At 39.5% G+C, this 14067-nt stretch overlaps 1 protein-coding gene across 3 annotated transcripts in view; it reads right to left on the bottom strand.

Annotated features, from left to right (window-relative positions):
* LOC138130451 (G-protein coupled receptor Mth-like) overlaps window positions 1-11011 on the bottom strand; it is a 28700-nt gene extending 17689 nt beyond the window's left edge. Inside the window, exon 1 of one of the 3 annotated variants that reach the window (XR_011159592.1) lies at window positions 10583-11011. Coding sequence is in view for 2 of the 3 variants with exons in the window: in XM_069046936.1 (XP_068903037.1) it covers window positions 10583-10684 (102 nt within the window). In the remaining variant the exon portion in view is untranslated. The remainder of the gene's footprint in view (window positions 1-10582) is intronic. The other 2 variants (XM_069046936.1, XM_069046928.1) reach the window with 2 other exon arrangements.
* Between the last annotated feature and the right edge of the window lie 3056 nt (window positions 11012-14067).

Here is a 14067-nt window from a genome sequence, read left to right as displayed (position 1 = left end):
AAGACTCTATTAGCAACTTTACACTTCGAGGCTTAATTATTGAATGGCTTGTTGGCTAATTATTCCACTATTCTAGCAAATTCAGCAATTCTTCATATTGGGGAATCGAATACGGGATGATGTCATCCGGTGCCCGTGATTTGTGCAATCTCGGCTCCTTGACGCCTGGCGAGAGTGCGAGGCCACCGATCACGGGAACATCGCCTTACATTCGGCCATCCTGGTCTTCCGGAGTGTCCTCAGTCCGGTCACCACCCTAAACCAAAACATTACTGTCTTACTACCATGTTTGTACTGGTTGCGGCTTCGTCATAGACGTTCAGCCGTCTTCATTTGCTGTGTTTCGAATGCATTTTCAGGGTCCGAACACTGTTATCGTGCCTTCGACCGCAGCATTTTCTGATGCACAGGCATATTTCTTTTTTTTCTACGTGTGCCTCGAACCCCGTGACGTTTTGAACACTTTTGTCCTTGACCGTGTGCTTCGAACACCATGGGTTTTACACATTTGTCTTGCCTTGTGTTGTGTGTTTCGAACACCGTAGTGTTTTACACAGTCTTAAGCTCGATTTATAGATTGACGTCCGTACGTATGACGCAAACGTTGACGGTACCGCTGACGTTGACGTGTCATAGTCGACGACAGACCATTTTATAAATTGGCCTGTCGCATTCGGTACGCAAGCGCAAAAGTAAAAGTCAAGAAATCAGTGATGGCCGACCAAGACACAAATTTGTTATTTATTGTTTATTAATTATTATTACTCCTAGCAGCTACAAGTTTGCTCATACGGTGCAATCAACAATTACTTAGATAACGGGCGGTTATGACTTTGACAGTGTCAGATTTTTCGTATCTTTGCTAACTCTGCTAATAAACGTCAAATAACTGTCACTACTTCAGGACTTAAAAGATTAATTTTACTTTCGTAATGGTGTTTTCAATAACGAAGAACAGACATGCAGCGCTATTGCCTGTTTGGCCGAGATTCGGAAAAAAATTCGAAATTTAAATTGTAACGGGTATACGCAACCAGAAATACTTCCATCCCTGTTGACACACGGTCAAGATTTCAACCCCTTCTTTGATCTAATTGTCGATTGCACTGTATTAGGTGCAGCTCATTTTGCTGGAACAAACATAAGAAGGACAAGACGGTGGAAAACGCCTAGAACACGACCAACTACCAAAAAAAAACACTTCTGTCATCTGTCAACTTCTGTTTATGAGTACGCAGGTCCGGTTGTGTGCATTTTCTGGCTTGTGATTGGTCGAATTGAACTGCTGACGCAAGACGTTGACGCCAAAGTTGAAACATGACCAACTTTCTCGCGTACGCTTACGGGACGACGTTTACGGAAAACGTATACGTCGATTTATAAACGGTCCAATTCGTTTCCGCTGGTTCATGTCTCGGCGGTAGCGTAAGCGGTTGCGTCGTACGTACGGACGTCAGTCTATAAATCGAGCTTTAGCCTTTTACCGTGTGCTTCGAACCCCGTGGGTTTTACACATTAGGCTGGCCTTGCCATGTGTTGTGTGTTTCGAACACCACAGTGTTTTACACAGTCAGCCTTTTATCGTGTGCTTCGAACCCCGTGGGTTTTACACATTAGGCTTGCCTTACCACGTGCTTCGGATACCACTGTATCTTGCACGGCCTTCTTGACAAACGATGCTCCGACGTTTTTGCCATTGTGCACATGACACGAACGTTTCCATTTTATTGTCAAAATATAATGTATCATGTGCTTCGAATACCACAGTATTTTGCACAACCTCACTGCGCTACGGCAATGCTTACCAGATCTTTCATAGTGATCCAGGGTTTCAGTTTGTCGACGGAGACGACAGTGGGACATCGGCGATACTTTTCAGAAACACGCGACACCGCGTACCTGTCATTTGGCAATTTCGCTGTGATCCGGTACGGCCCCTTGAATTTCGGCAGAAGCTTCCTGCTTTCGCCCGTAGCCGGAAAATCAGTTTTTAGCACCGTGACCAGGTCGCCGGTTTGGTAGTCCCTCGCCTTTCCTCGTCTCGCGTCGAAACGTGTCTTCTGTACTGCTTGGTCTGTGGCGACCCTGGCCTCCACCTGTTTCCGCAAGGTAGTTAGATCGGTGCGGTCCAGCTCTTCCTGCAGTTCACTCAGAAGAATCGATTCGGCAACGCTTCGCGGTTTACAGCCAAACAAAACCTCCGCCGGCGTTGTTCCGAGCGTCTTGTGTATAGTACCGTTCAACCCCCTCTGTACTGCCTTAACATGGGTGTCCCATTTAGTGTCCTCGCACCCTCCATTCATGGCAGCTAAAGAGCTTAGAATCGTGCGGTTGAACCGCTCGCATTGCCCGTTTGCTCTGGGCGTCGCGACTGCATTCAATATATGTTTTACACCGTATTCCGCGCAGAACGTCGCGAAGGATCGTGAAGTGAATGCACTCCCCCGATCAGTAATTACCCGCACGGGGACTCCAAAAATGTTTATTACGTCTTCCAGGGCCCGGATTACGTATTTTACTTTTGTGCTTCGTACAGGTTCGATAATCGTGAATTTAGTGAATCCGTCGACGATCACGAGCAATTGAGTGTTCTTTTTCCTCGACCTGATAAAAGGGCCTAAATGATCCATATGGATCGTGTGGAAGGGTATGGCTACCTTTTGGATAGGATGCAGGAGGCCCGGTTTCCTTCCCGTTGGCGCCTTGTAATACAGACAGTTTAAGCACGCTTCGACATATTTTTTTACGAATTGTCGCATCCCGGCGAACCAGTAATTTTCTTTGATTTTAGCCAATGTCTTTTCGAGCCCGAAATGACCGATATCGTCGTGGCACAGCTTGCAAATTTGCCACCGGTTGGCCCTTGGGACAACCCATTTGCAACCGTTGTCTACCTTACGGTGTAGCTTCCCGTCTCGGAGGGTATAATGCTCGAAATATGGTTTTGTACTCGGATCACATTTTTTTGACTCTAACATCCCCCTGATACGGAGAAGCTCCTCGTCTTGTAGCTGCGCCGCTTGTAGCCAATCCGCCTCTGTTATATTGATGACGTTATTAATGGATTTGACCACCGGCGGATTCCGGCTAAGACAATCTACGTGTGACATCCTTGAACCTGGTCTATATTCAATGTCAAAGTTATAATCCTGTAATTCCATCCACCACCTCCCGACACGAGGAATAATATCCTTTTTGACGGCGGTACTCCGGATGGCGCTGCAGTCAGTGACGAGCTTAAACTTAATACCTACCAGGTATACTCTGAAATGTCGTAAGGACTCTAAGACCGCCAGCGTCTCTAACTCGTACGAGTGGTACCTCTGTTCGAGCGCCGAATTCTGCCTACTATAATATGCGACCGCTCGTTTCTTGTGCTCGGTATCGACTTGCAATAAGACCCCTCCTAACCCAACCTTACTAGCATCTGTGTGCACTTCGGTCGGTAACGTGGGGTCAAATATCATTAGGACGGGGCGCGTGACCAAAGCCCTTTTGATCTGATCGACAGCGTTCTGTTGCTCGTCGTCCCATTGCCAGGGACAGTTTTATTTCAACAACTTAGTCAGCGGCTGAGTTATGCTGGCAAAATTTTGTACAAATTTACGAAAATACCCGGCCAACCCTAAAAATTGTCGAACTTGTTTTATCGAGCGTGGAGGTGGCATATCCAAGATGGCTTTGGTTTTGTTCGAGCCAGGCCGGACGCCAGAACTAGATATTTCGCGCCCCAAGTACTCGATCGAGGATTGCAAAAAGGAGCACTTTGACAGTTTTAGAGTGAGGTCGTGCTCTCTCAACCTTTCTAGAATTACCTTTAACTTTTCTAATCCCTCTCTCACGGTTTTGGACGGTATTATAATGTCGTCGACATAGACGAGCGCTACTTCGTACCGCAAATCACCGAGGACCGCGTTCATAAGGCGCTGGAAAACGGCCGGGGCGTTAGCAAGACCGAAGGGCATCCTTGTGAATTCAAAATGCCCGTCCGGGGTCACAAAAGCCGTTTTCTCGATCGACTCGTCGCTCATTGGTACTTGGTAAAAACCCGACGAGAGATCCAAAGTAGTGAAAAAACTGTAGCCACCCAGGCGATCTAGGTGGTCTTCAATAAGAGGAAGAGGATACCTTTCTTTCTTTGTTATCTGGTTCAGCGCCCGGAAGTCCACACAGAGCCTTGGCGTACCGTCCTTTTTCTTTACTAACAATATGGGGCTAGCGTAGGGGGATCGAGACTCCCGTATAATCCCGTTTTGTAATAATTCAGTCGTTATTTGTTTGACGACCTTGCGCTCAGCCAATGACAAACGATAAGGGGTATAGACGACAGGTTTTTCCGTCAAGCACTTGATTACCATCGACGTAGTGGCCGTCCTGCCGAGATCACTCAGGGCAAAATTAAACCGATCGTGATAACTCCTCAATAAGTTACACAATTTCGTCTTTTGTTTGGGGGTTATTTCCCCACATTTTACGTTTTCATCTGTGATCAACCGCTTTTGAGAATTGCTCTCCGAACGGTCTACTTCAATACGATTAATGTCAAAACGAGGGCCAAGACGAGCACCAGCATCGGAAGGCAATCGTGTGATCTGTAGGTGTTTTTGCGTCTTAACTATCAGGACAGTTGGATGTTCTGTAAAACTGTGTCCAATTAGTAAATCGTACCTAACATCAGCGTCTTCGACAATATAAATTAAAGTTTCGACACTCACGCTATCGATTGTCACTGTTATTTGACATTGAGATTTCGGACGCATAAGGATGCCATCATTAAAGCCACGTAATTCGACCGCAAATTACGTTTATGAGATTTTTGAAGAAGAAAAAATTATTTATTTTTACAGCGTTACAGTGACTTGAGTACAAGAATGATTGTATTAGTTAACAATTGTTCGTTATATATATGTGGGTTTAGTATTGACTGAAGGTCTATTAAGATTATTTGTATACATATAATGATGCGATTATGCACATATTTATAATTGTATGGTATGATAATTTCTTTTGACGGATGGTCTGCACTTTGATACTATGATACTAAGATTACTTATATACATATTATTATAGTGATACGATTATACATGTTTATCCTAATTATATGATAGTGTATATGTTTTCTTAATATAACTCGCATGGTCTAATTTTTGTTGCTGAACACCGAGTTTGTCGGCAACAGACTTGCGAAGTAGGGAGGTCTCACTTCCCAAATCGACGAAACACGTGACAACGTGATTATTTATTCTCGCCAATTTATGGTATATTGTGGGTCTCGCGCCTGTCCCCACAAAGTTTACGGTTTTGCTTTCGGCAAATCGCCGATTTTTCTTCCGACAGGCGTCCTCGATGTGTCCGGACTTATGACAATAACCGCAGCTTACATGTCGTGCGAAATCTTCCCGTCCTCGAGTCGGACAATCCGACCGTTTGTGGCCCGGTTCACCACACGTGAAACATTTAATTTGCAAGCTGTCCCTAACCCGTTTTCCATCTGTGTCGCCTTTTGCGCCATAGAAATTTCGTTTTTCACCTCTGCGCTGCGAGGCAGCTCTGCTTGTATTGGTCAAGGTGTTTGAAGTTTGCGGAACCGAAGTCGGACTCGGAAAATTGGCGGCGTATTTTGTCAGTTCGACGAAAGTCGGGCAGTGAGCTGCTCTTAAGGCTAACTGAATCTGTTTATCGGGTATTCCGGCAATGATGCAATCAACAATTTGTTCTTCTGACAGATTAAGCTGCAACTTATTTAATTTGGCTAATTTACGGAAACAATATTCGTTCAACTTCTGACCGAACTCGGCCTCGTAAGTGGCCGCATCGCGAAACAATTCCGCAAAGTTCATCTTAGTGGTGACCTCATCCCAACCATAAAGGTGCGCACAATCATTAATTTTTCGCAACCACTCGTCCACGGTTTGTGTACTTTTGGACGGGTCAAAGTCGGACAACACTCGATCGTCTTTGAATAATGCCCAATTTACATTAGATTTACGTTCTACTTCCGGACCAAATGAACCGGCACGCCGTAACACCTGGATTTCGTGGGCCATGTTTTCAACCGTGCGACTCGTTAACGGAGGCGTCCCAGGTCTCCGTTCCTCAGGTGGCAGTGGCGGTGGCTCCATGGTATCGCCAAGCGTGCTGGGACAAATGGCACTTTTATCTTTTTCACAACTGCACCACTTTAGTCTTTATTAACTTAGGGGTATATCCCACTTCTGAACTAAAAGGTGTCAGGGGAAGTTTTAACAATTTACTCGGTATACAAGTATGAAGAAGACCCCATTAGCAACTTTACACTTCGAGGCTTAATTATTGAATGGCTTGTTGGCTAATTATTCCACTATTCTAGCAAATTCAGCAATTCTTCATATTGGGGAATCGAATACGGGATGATGTCATCCGGTACCCGTGATTTGTGCAATCTCGGCTCCTTGACGCCTGGCGAGAGTGCGAGGCCGATCACGGGGAGATCGCCTTACAAAAGAAAGATTACATATGTATTTCTATAGTTCTCCCAGAGCTGCAGCGGTTTTATGGCAGGGCAATAGTAATCATTACGTCTGTTGAGATGCCGATACGCGACATAAACAGACCCCTGTCAATCATCATTTTCGTTCTATACCTGTCAGTTTACAGGGTAGTACTTGGACGAATTTACGATTAGGGGTTGTACTTGCGGTTTAAACCTATTGTCGGTGTTGTTAACGTTTATACAATGGTACCCTGCCATAAAACCGCTGCAGCTCTGGGAGAACTTTAAATGGACACAACATGCATAACGTAAACTAATAACTGGTCAAAATTATTCTTGTTAACAATTATTATTCATTATTCTAGCTACTATTTAAAATTCTTAAAACATTTTTACTCCTGATTGTGACCTTCATTGTGCAATATTATGTAACTGATAATATAACATAAACTGCACGTACAAATTTATGCGAACTATTCGATAAATGTTGTTGTTTTTAGGCAAAATTAGTACAGAATTTCAAAAATTTCAGACAAAAAAACTATTTAATTGTTAATTAACTTGTTTCACTAATAGGTAAATATTGATCTGTAACTCAAGAAAAGTAATAAAGGCTAATAAAGAATGTGACCTTGAATTCTGAGAAAACAAACAAAATATACCGGTCTGAGATATTCTGAACATATTGTTATCTTTATAATTTCGTAAAGGTTTAAATGTTAGTTATAGCGTAACAAAATCAGTAATTATTTCTGGACTAGCTCTCAGTGTTGTTGTTACATTATTGTATACCTATTGTGGATGTTCTTGTATGTTCACATGACGGAAATTATATTTTATTGGGACGAAACAACATTTATCATTTACTTGAACAACCAAAGACAGTAATTAATACAAAACAAGATTGTTTACTTGCGTAAATTAGTTAACTGACGTTTGATTCCAAAAAAATATACAACAACAATATCAAATACCGAGTGACTATAAATGATTGAAGGAAAATAGTGGATTGGCAACACTGATGCAGTTGGTAGTGCAAGTCTTCTCGTGGATCATCTGTCAATCATTTCTATTTAGGTTAGGTTAAGTCACGAAGTACATTGTCGATTTAGATTTTTTTGACGTTTGTTTCAATTTTAAAAATTGCGTGTGTCATGCCAACGATGTTGCCAACTAAAGATTTCAAATGTGTGACCAATATAACAAAATAATTTTCAATCATTTATAGTCACTCGGTACATACTGCAAAAGAAACAGTTTCAACGTAACCAATTTGAAGAGAATATTTCCAGAAAATGCAGAAAACCAGGAAATAGTTATTTATGGAACCGGTGTGTAGAGTACTCCTTTTTTTGACACGCACGAGTGCAGCGACTCAGCGAGTATTCTAATTTCACGCGTAAAAAACGCTTTGACGTCAGTGAACAGCGCTTTAATTATGGATATAACATGTAAAATTTGATTGGTTCTTCTTTTTCTGTTTGAAAGTTGTTAGGTCAACAATTTAGTGAAGTCGGGGCTTATTATTGAAAGAAATTTTCGAAAATATGGGCGAAGGTAAATTGTAAAATGGTTCGGAATTAGGTCAGGAATTTTAAACTTGGCACAGATCTTGTGAACATGGACCAGACGCCAGACATCTCACAACTGTGACATGAGAAAACATTGACATGATTCATTCGTGAAATAATTTTCCTAGATAAATGAGTCGCAGTCAAATTTACAGCAGAGTTAGGACTAGAAAAAAAATTGCAAAATGTATGGGATTTAAAAAATATGGCTGCAGCATGGATACAAAATTTACACTTGACAGCTCTGATCCAAATTTATCCGGTAATAACTTGAATCTGGATTTTCTGAAAGACTTGTTACAACAGATGAAACTTCAATTCATGACATTGGTCCAAAATCAAATTGCCAAAGATGAAATTGTGAGATAAAGGATTCATCACCTCAGCAAGATAACAGTTTTTGATACTTTTGATAGACTATGAACCCCGTAGGCAAACAGCAACAGATAGTATAATGAATGACAAATTAATTTCCCGTGTGATACATTCAAGGGAGTTAGTTCTAGCTCATGGGTCTATATCAGTTTCAAAATTTTTGAACAACTCCCCAACTACTCCCCTGTATGCAATATCTATCCCCAGTGACTACTGTTTAGTGTGGAAATTAAAAGAGATACTCTGGTACTTACACAGTAGAAAATGAATTGCTTTGAAAAAAATATTTTCAAAGAGTACCGGCTTTTGCTTGGTAAATACAAATGTTGAAAAATAAATTTGTTTGAATGTTCCTAGTCTTGGTCCTAACCGTAGTAGCGTTTCTAATAAACTGGAGGTTATCAGAAAATATCATTGCAAGGAAAATTTTGATTTAGAACTGGTTTCACTATTTTCGTTTTACTGGTTTACTGCTAAGAACATATTATTCAAATGTCATAAATATGTATTTGCTTTTATTGTATGTTTTGAATATATCACCAAAAACGAGATAAGGGCGGCTATGGAGAAAAAAAATGTGCGGCGTAACTTAACAAACTGTCATTTGTCACTTTTGACGTTCATGTGAATCTCATTAAAAACATGATTTTCACTCGAGAACACAAAAAACTCGTATTTATTTTCGAAATTGTAGAAAATGGTGAGGTTTACCATAAACGACCTTATTTGTTGGAGTTTGGGCAAAACCATTCTTCATCATAGCCATCAGTAGGGTTGAAGCTACGCCCCACGTTTTCAGTTTCCTTTTCTTTTTTTTGGTGATCATATTATCGAATGAAACATGTCTTACAGTCTCGCTTCTCTTTGTTGATTTAGTTTATCTCGAATAAATTCAAAGGTTCCAGATCGTCCCGATTACTTAGTTTGCCAAAAAAAATGATGCACTTGATATTATGCCGTCGTGATAACATTTTTGTGTACTCTGATAGCATGTCAGTAGATAATTACTCTTTTCTTACATAATTTTCTATTTTTACCCCATCATAAATCAAAAACTTATTTCATTTAGAATTTTCAATATGGCCCTCAAAAAATGTCCCAACACAACTGGCACCCTGCAAAATTAATTTCTTTCTGCTAACAACCACCGTATTCAATAGGTACAACGTCCAGCATTTTTTACCAAGACCAACTATATTTATTTATTCAACGAGTTCGTGTGTAAATTGGGCTTTTTTTGGTATGAGTGGGCCAGATTAAAACGCGAGTGAAACGGGCGTTTTAAAGGCCTACAACGTTTTTTTGTTCGACGAGCCCCCTAAAGGCTCCAAATCGCTTAAAATCTTGACGTTTCGTTTTGACAAGTTGTCACATTTATCAAAATCCGTTCACATAGGAGAAAATTCTCAAATTCTGACAGTGTTGAACAAAAAGCACAATTTCCCCAATTTCGTGATAACGCTGCTATCATTGTACTGTTTATTTTGTGATACTTTTGGTATCTGCGAATACAATTTATTGGATTTTCCTCTCAGTCACAGGTGCAGGCACACTCTACAACGGATGTTACACAACGCGAATTGACACTCGTCTCCTGATAAATTAAAAAGGTTTATTAACTATATATTTTCACGCCCCGATCAACAAAGGTCATGGCCAAAATTCTTGATAGGAAAGCCCCACAAATAAAATGTCTATTGCATAAATTTGGCACGTTGAAACGTGTTGCGCCACAAACAATCATTGATCGAAAATGAGGTGCTAAGAGAGTGATTCAGCGGCGGTGGATTCCCATCAGATGACCTCCTCGTCTTGAACTCTTTTGTCGCGCGTACGAATGGTTTATGTCTGTCTAAATGATGAATCATGTGGGTTCTCCCTAAATCAAAAGCGACAAATTCACGATGAATCAACGCGTTCTGTGGTTACGTAAGTAAAATTGTTAGTGTCATCATCTTGGTTTGATACGAGAAGTAGTAAACGCAGGTACCGCTCAAACAGGTTCCCGTGCACCAACCTGAGAAAGCGACACGTCTCACGCCAGAACTAACACCAATTCTGGCGATATCTTGCTAGAAATACCATTTAGAAGAGCGGAATCGAACGTAAATGGTTTCATTCATACCTTGGTCCCACCTTGACCGCAACTGTCGCAACAACTTACCGGTGTGGTAGCCGCAGCAGTAGATGTCGTAACCTCAGCAATCTCGGTACCACCTTGAACGGCGGCCACCCACACAAACAGAACACACCAAAACATCATCATTGTCAGTCAATGTTGCACTCTTATCAAATACAATGAAATATTTATCTTGACGACGCCTCCACGATGAAATAACTACATAATTTAATCCCGGGTTGTACAAGTTGACTTGTTTACCGTACTACTCGACTAGCCGCGCGTATTTAATAGGCGCCGCCGAAAACTGATCTACGATGGCAACGTTACGGGCTTCGGGCTATATAGGTGGCGGTACGATAAGTTGATTATACTGATACGGAGTATTACTGAAAAATGGGTTGGCTTTTAAAAATCATTGGGGATATGTTGTGACTAGTGGGGAGTTTATTCCGGTTAGGCGGTACGCGAAGTACCACCAGTGATGGATTAAGATTAGGCGGGAGATCCAGAGCACTAGGATGGGATGTGGCAGATGTTGTCTTGCTGATTCAGATTTGTGTTTGGTTTTTGGTACTATTTATCTAGGTCTAGGGAGTTGGGGTTTGAAAGTGTAACTAGGAGGTTCCGAAGCTCAAGGAGAAAAGAAAAAAATTGAACACTATTATATTGAACTGGTTTCAATAAACTCCAATGATAATTTTCTGCGTTGAAAAACATTAATTTTTATTATACAGTGCGTTCGTAAAGTTCGGAATAAATTCTATAAAATTGTAAATATTAATTTCTGAGTAAAATCCTCGAAGAGGTCAACTTTGTTTTTAAAAAGTGCATGTTGTACAGTAGTTATTTAAGTTGACAGCTTGTCGTCAACTAATAATGACGTCATCAATAATTTTTTTAAATGGCAACCCTCACTTTTTTCATCTTTTTCTGGTAGACCTTCTTAGTACTTAAACGACTAATGAAAAAAATTGATACCTTACATGACAATTTTTTTGAGAAAATGACAAATTTTACTTAATTTTTAATGTAAAAATTTTAATTGACCTCAAACAAAATCAAACAAACATCTCAGGTTAACAATAAAATTTAACGCAAATGTTGAAATTGCCTCCCGCCAACTATTTGGCACTCACCGACACTTTGTACACTGCGCTCAATAATGTTAGGGCTTATTTGTTCCGTTTCAGTGCGAATTCTCTACCCCAAATCGTTCTAAATTGTTTGGTCTATTAAAATAAACCTTCCATTGTAACTAAAACTATTGAAAAAAAAATTAAGTTAAAAATTAAATTAAATTTTTTGAAGTAAAATTTGTCATTTTCTCAAAAAAATTGTTATGTAAGGTGTCAATTTTTTTCATTGATCGTTTATCTAGTACGAAGGCGTACCAGAAAAATAAGAAAAAATGGGGGTTGTCATTTAAAAAAATTATTGATGACGTCATTATTAGGAGATGACAAGCTGTCAATGTAAGCAAAGTACTGAATAATATGCACTTTTTAAAAAGAAAGTTGACCTGTTCAAGGATTTTTCTCAGAAATTAATACTTACAGTTTTATCGAATTTATTCCGAACTTTACGAACGCACTGTATGTACTTGTCATCTGTGGACCACCGCTGTTGGGTACCACTGAGAAGTAGAGTTTTGCAGCGCCAGATTACATTGTATCTTTTTTATTAAGCAAAACTGATAAAGATTTCCTTTTAGCGATAGGACATTAAACTTTAATTGGTAAAAGATTAAATAAATACTATTTCTTGATAATTTACATTAGATATCAGTTAGCACCACATCAGTATAAACACAATACTGGTTGGTTGGTTAAGTGTTATGAATCAACACATAAAAATTATTTGACTTTGTTTTGTTGACATATTGATAAACAAGTTGCAATGGACAATCGTGCAATCAACTGAAACAAATTTTATTTTTCAAAAAGTATTTTTATGTATGTCAATGCATTTGAACATTGTAGCAACAGGCATCAAAATAAAAAGTCAGGAGTGTCAGAACTGTATGACAAGTCTTCTTGTCATTTGACTGCTGAGGCCTCGCCCATGGAAAATGCTTATCTGGAGGAGCAATCATCACACTATTTGTAAAGGGCGTACAAAAAATGTGTGGTCAAAGGGCCTGGTGCTTGCTTTTAAAGCGTATCAACCTGATGTGCTTTTGTACAAGAGAGAGAAAACCACGGCTTTCTTGACCCCAATTATTATTTTCATAGCTAAATTTTTGTCGTTAGATTGACATTCAGGAACATCTGTTTACATTTCTTGACCTGTTGTAAAATTGCAGACTGTTTTAAAGGTCTCTCCCTTGAACTTTTTTAGACTCTCCTTAAATCATGGAGAAGCCAGAGACCACATAATTCTTCAGTAATAACAGAAATTAGCTTTCTTCCATTTAGTTCGTTGCGAGACCAGTTATAAACATTTTTTCAAAAGATGCTGCAGTGGCAAAGCAGACTGGTGCTTTTCGATACACTGTGTATATTTTTCATATCACGACACTTTTAAAATCATAATAAATTATAACTCACATATTTTGTGAAAAAGTGTTTGTTGTTAATTGCAGTTTATCTACATATCTCTGTGAAGCGAATTAAATTCGCAATAATTTTTTTGCTTAATTACAAAGCAAACATTACACATTGTACAAGTATGATTGCACAGAAAATTGACATGCTTTTGTGTGTGAGCGTCAATTAACTATGAGACAACTTCTGAGAAGATTGTGATGGCGGATTTTTTAAGACTATAAAATGTATAACATAAAAAGTTACATTTTTCGCGAAAATTAATTATGATTCTTATAATTACGCCAAGTAATCTTAATTTTAGATCTACTGATTATATCGGGCGTTCAAATGAAATCCTGACAGCTAACCTAAAATTTATAAACAAAAAATCTTCCTGTTTTTTTTTCTTTGCAATGTCTTACATTAAAAATAGAATGACTAGCGATTTCTATTCTCAACGCAAATATCTAAGGACACCCTTTGCTGGAAACAAACATGCTCAATTATGTGCTGAAATATCGTTAATGTCAAACGGCCTGAAATTCAAACTTTTACACTGTTCCAAATGGTTTACTTTTTTCAACGCCTACTCAGCCCAGGTTTTCATTTGAACGCATGATACTAATTGACTCTGACGGGTAAAACTATAAAAGTCAATTTATAAAGGAAAGGTTAAGGATTGCATTTTAAATGCAAAGTGAATGATAAATTCAGATAATGAAAAATATCTTAATCAATTCATTATCCGCAACGACCGCCACTAGCTGTAATACAGTAGCCCACAAAGATACAACATGCCGCTTTGTTGATTTGATTTTTATTATAGTTTCATAAATGGAACCGTCAGTCCTATGAAATCAATATATGATTTTATCTGTTCTTGCGGTAACAAAATGTAATTTATGTGAAATATTTAGGTGTATTGTGCATCTACGTGGTAATGATATCAGGTGTCTAAATCAGATTAAGAGTGGTTTGAAAACTTCTACGAACGCATGTATA

The sequence above is a fragment of the Tenebrio molitor genome, chromosome 1 (genome assembly GCF_963966145.1).
Source record: "Tenebrio molitor chromosome 1, icTenMoli1.1, whole genome shotgun sequence".
NCBI classification, from domain to species: Eukaryota; Metazoa; Arthropoda; class Insecta; order Coleoptera; family Tenebrionidae; genus Tenebrio; species Tenebrio molitor.
The sequence above is the reverse complement of the archived record's forward strand: the minus strand, read 5'-3'. Positions and strand labels throughout refer to the sequence as shown.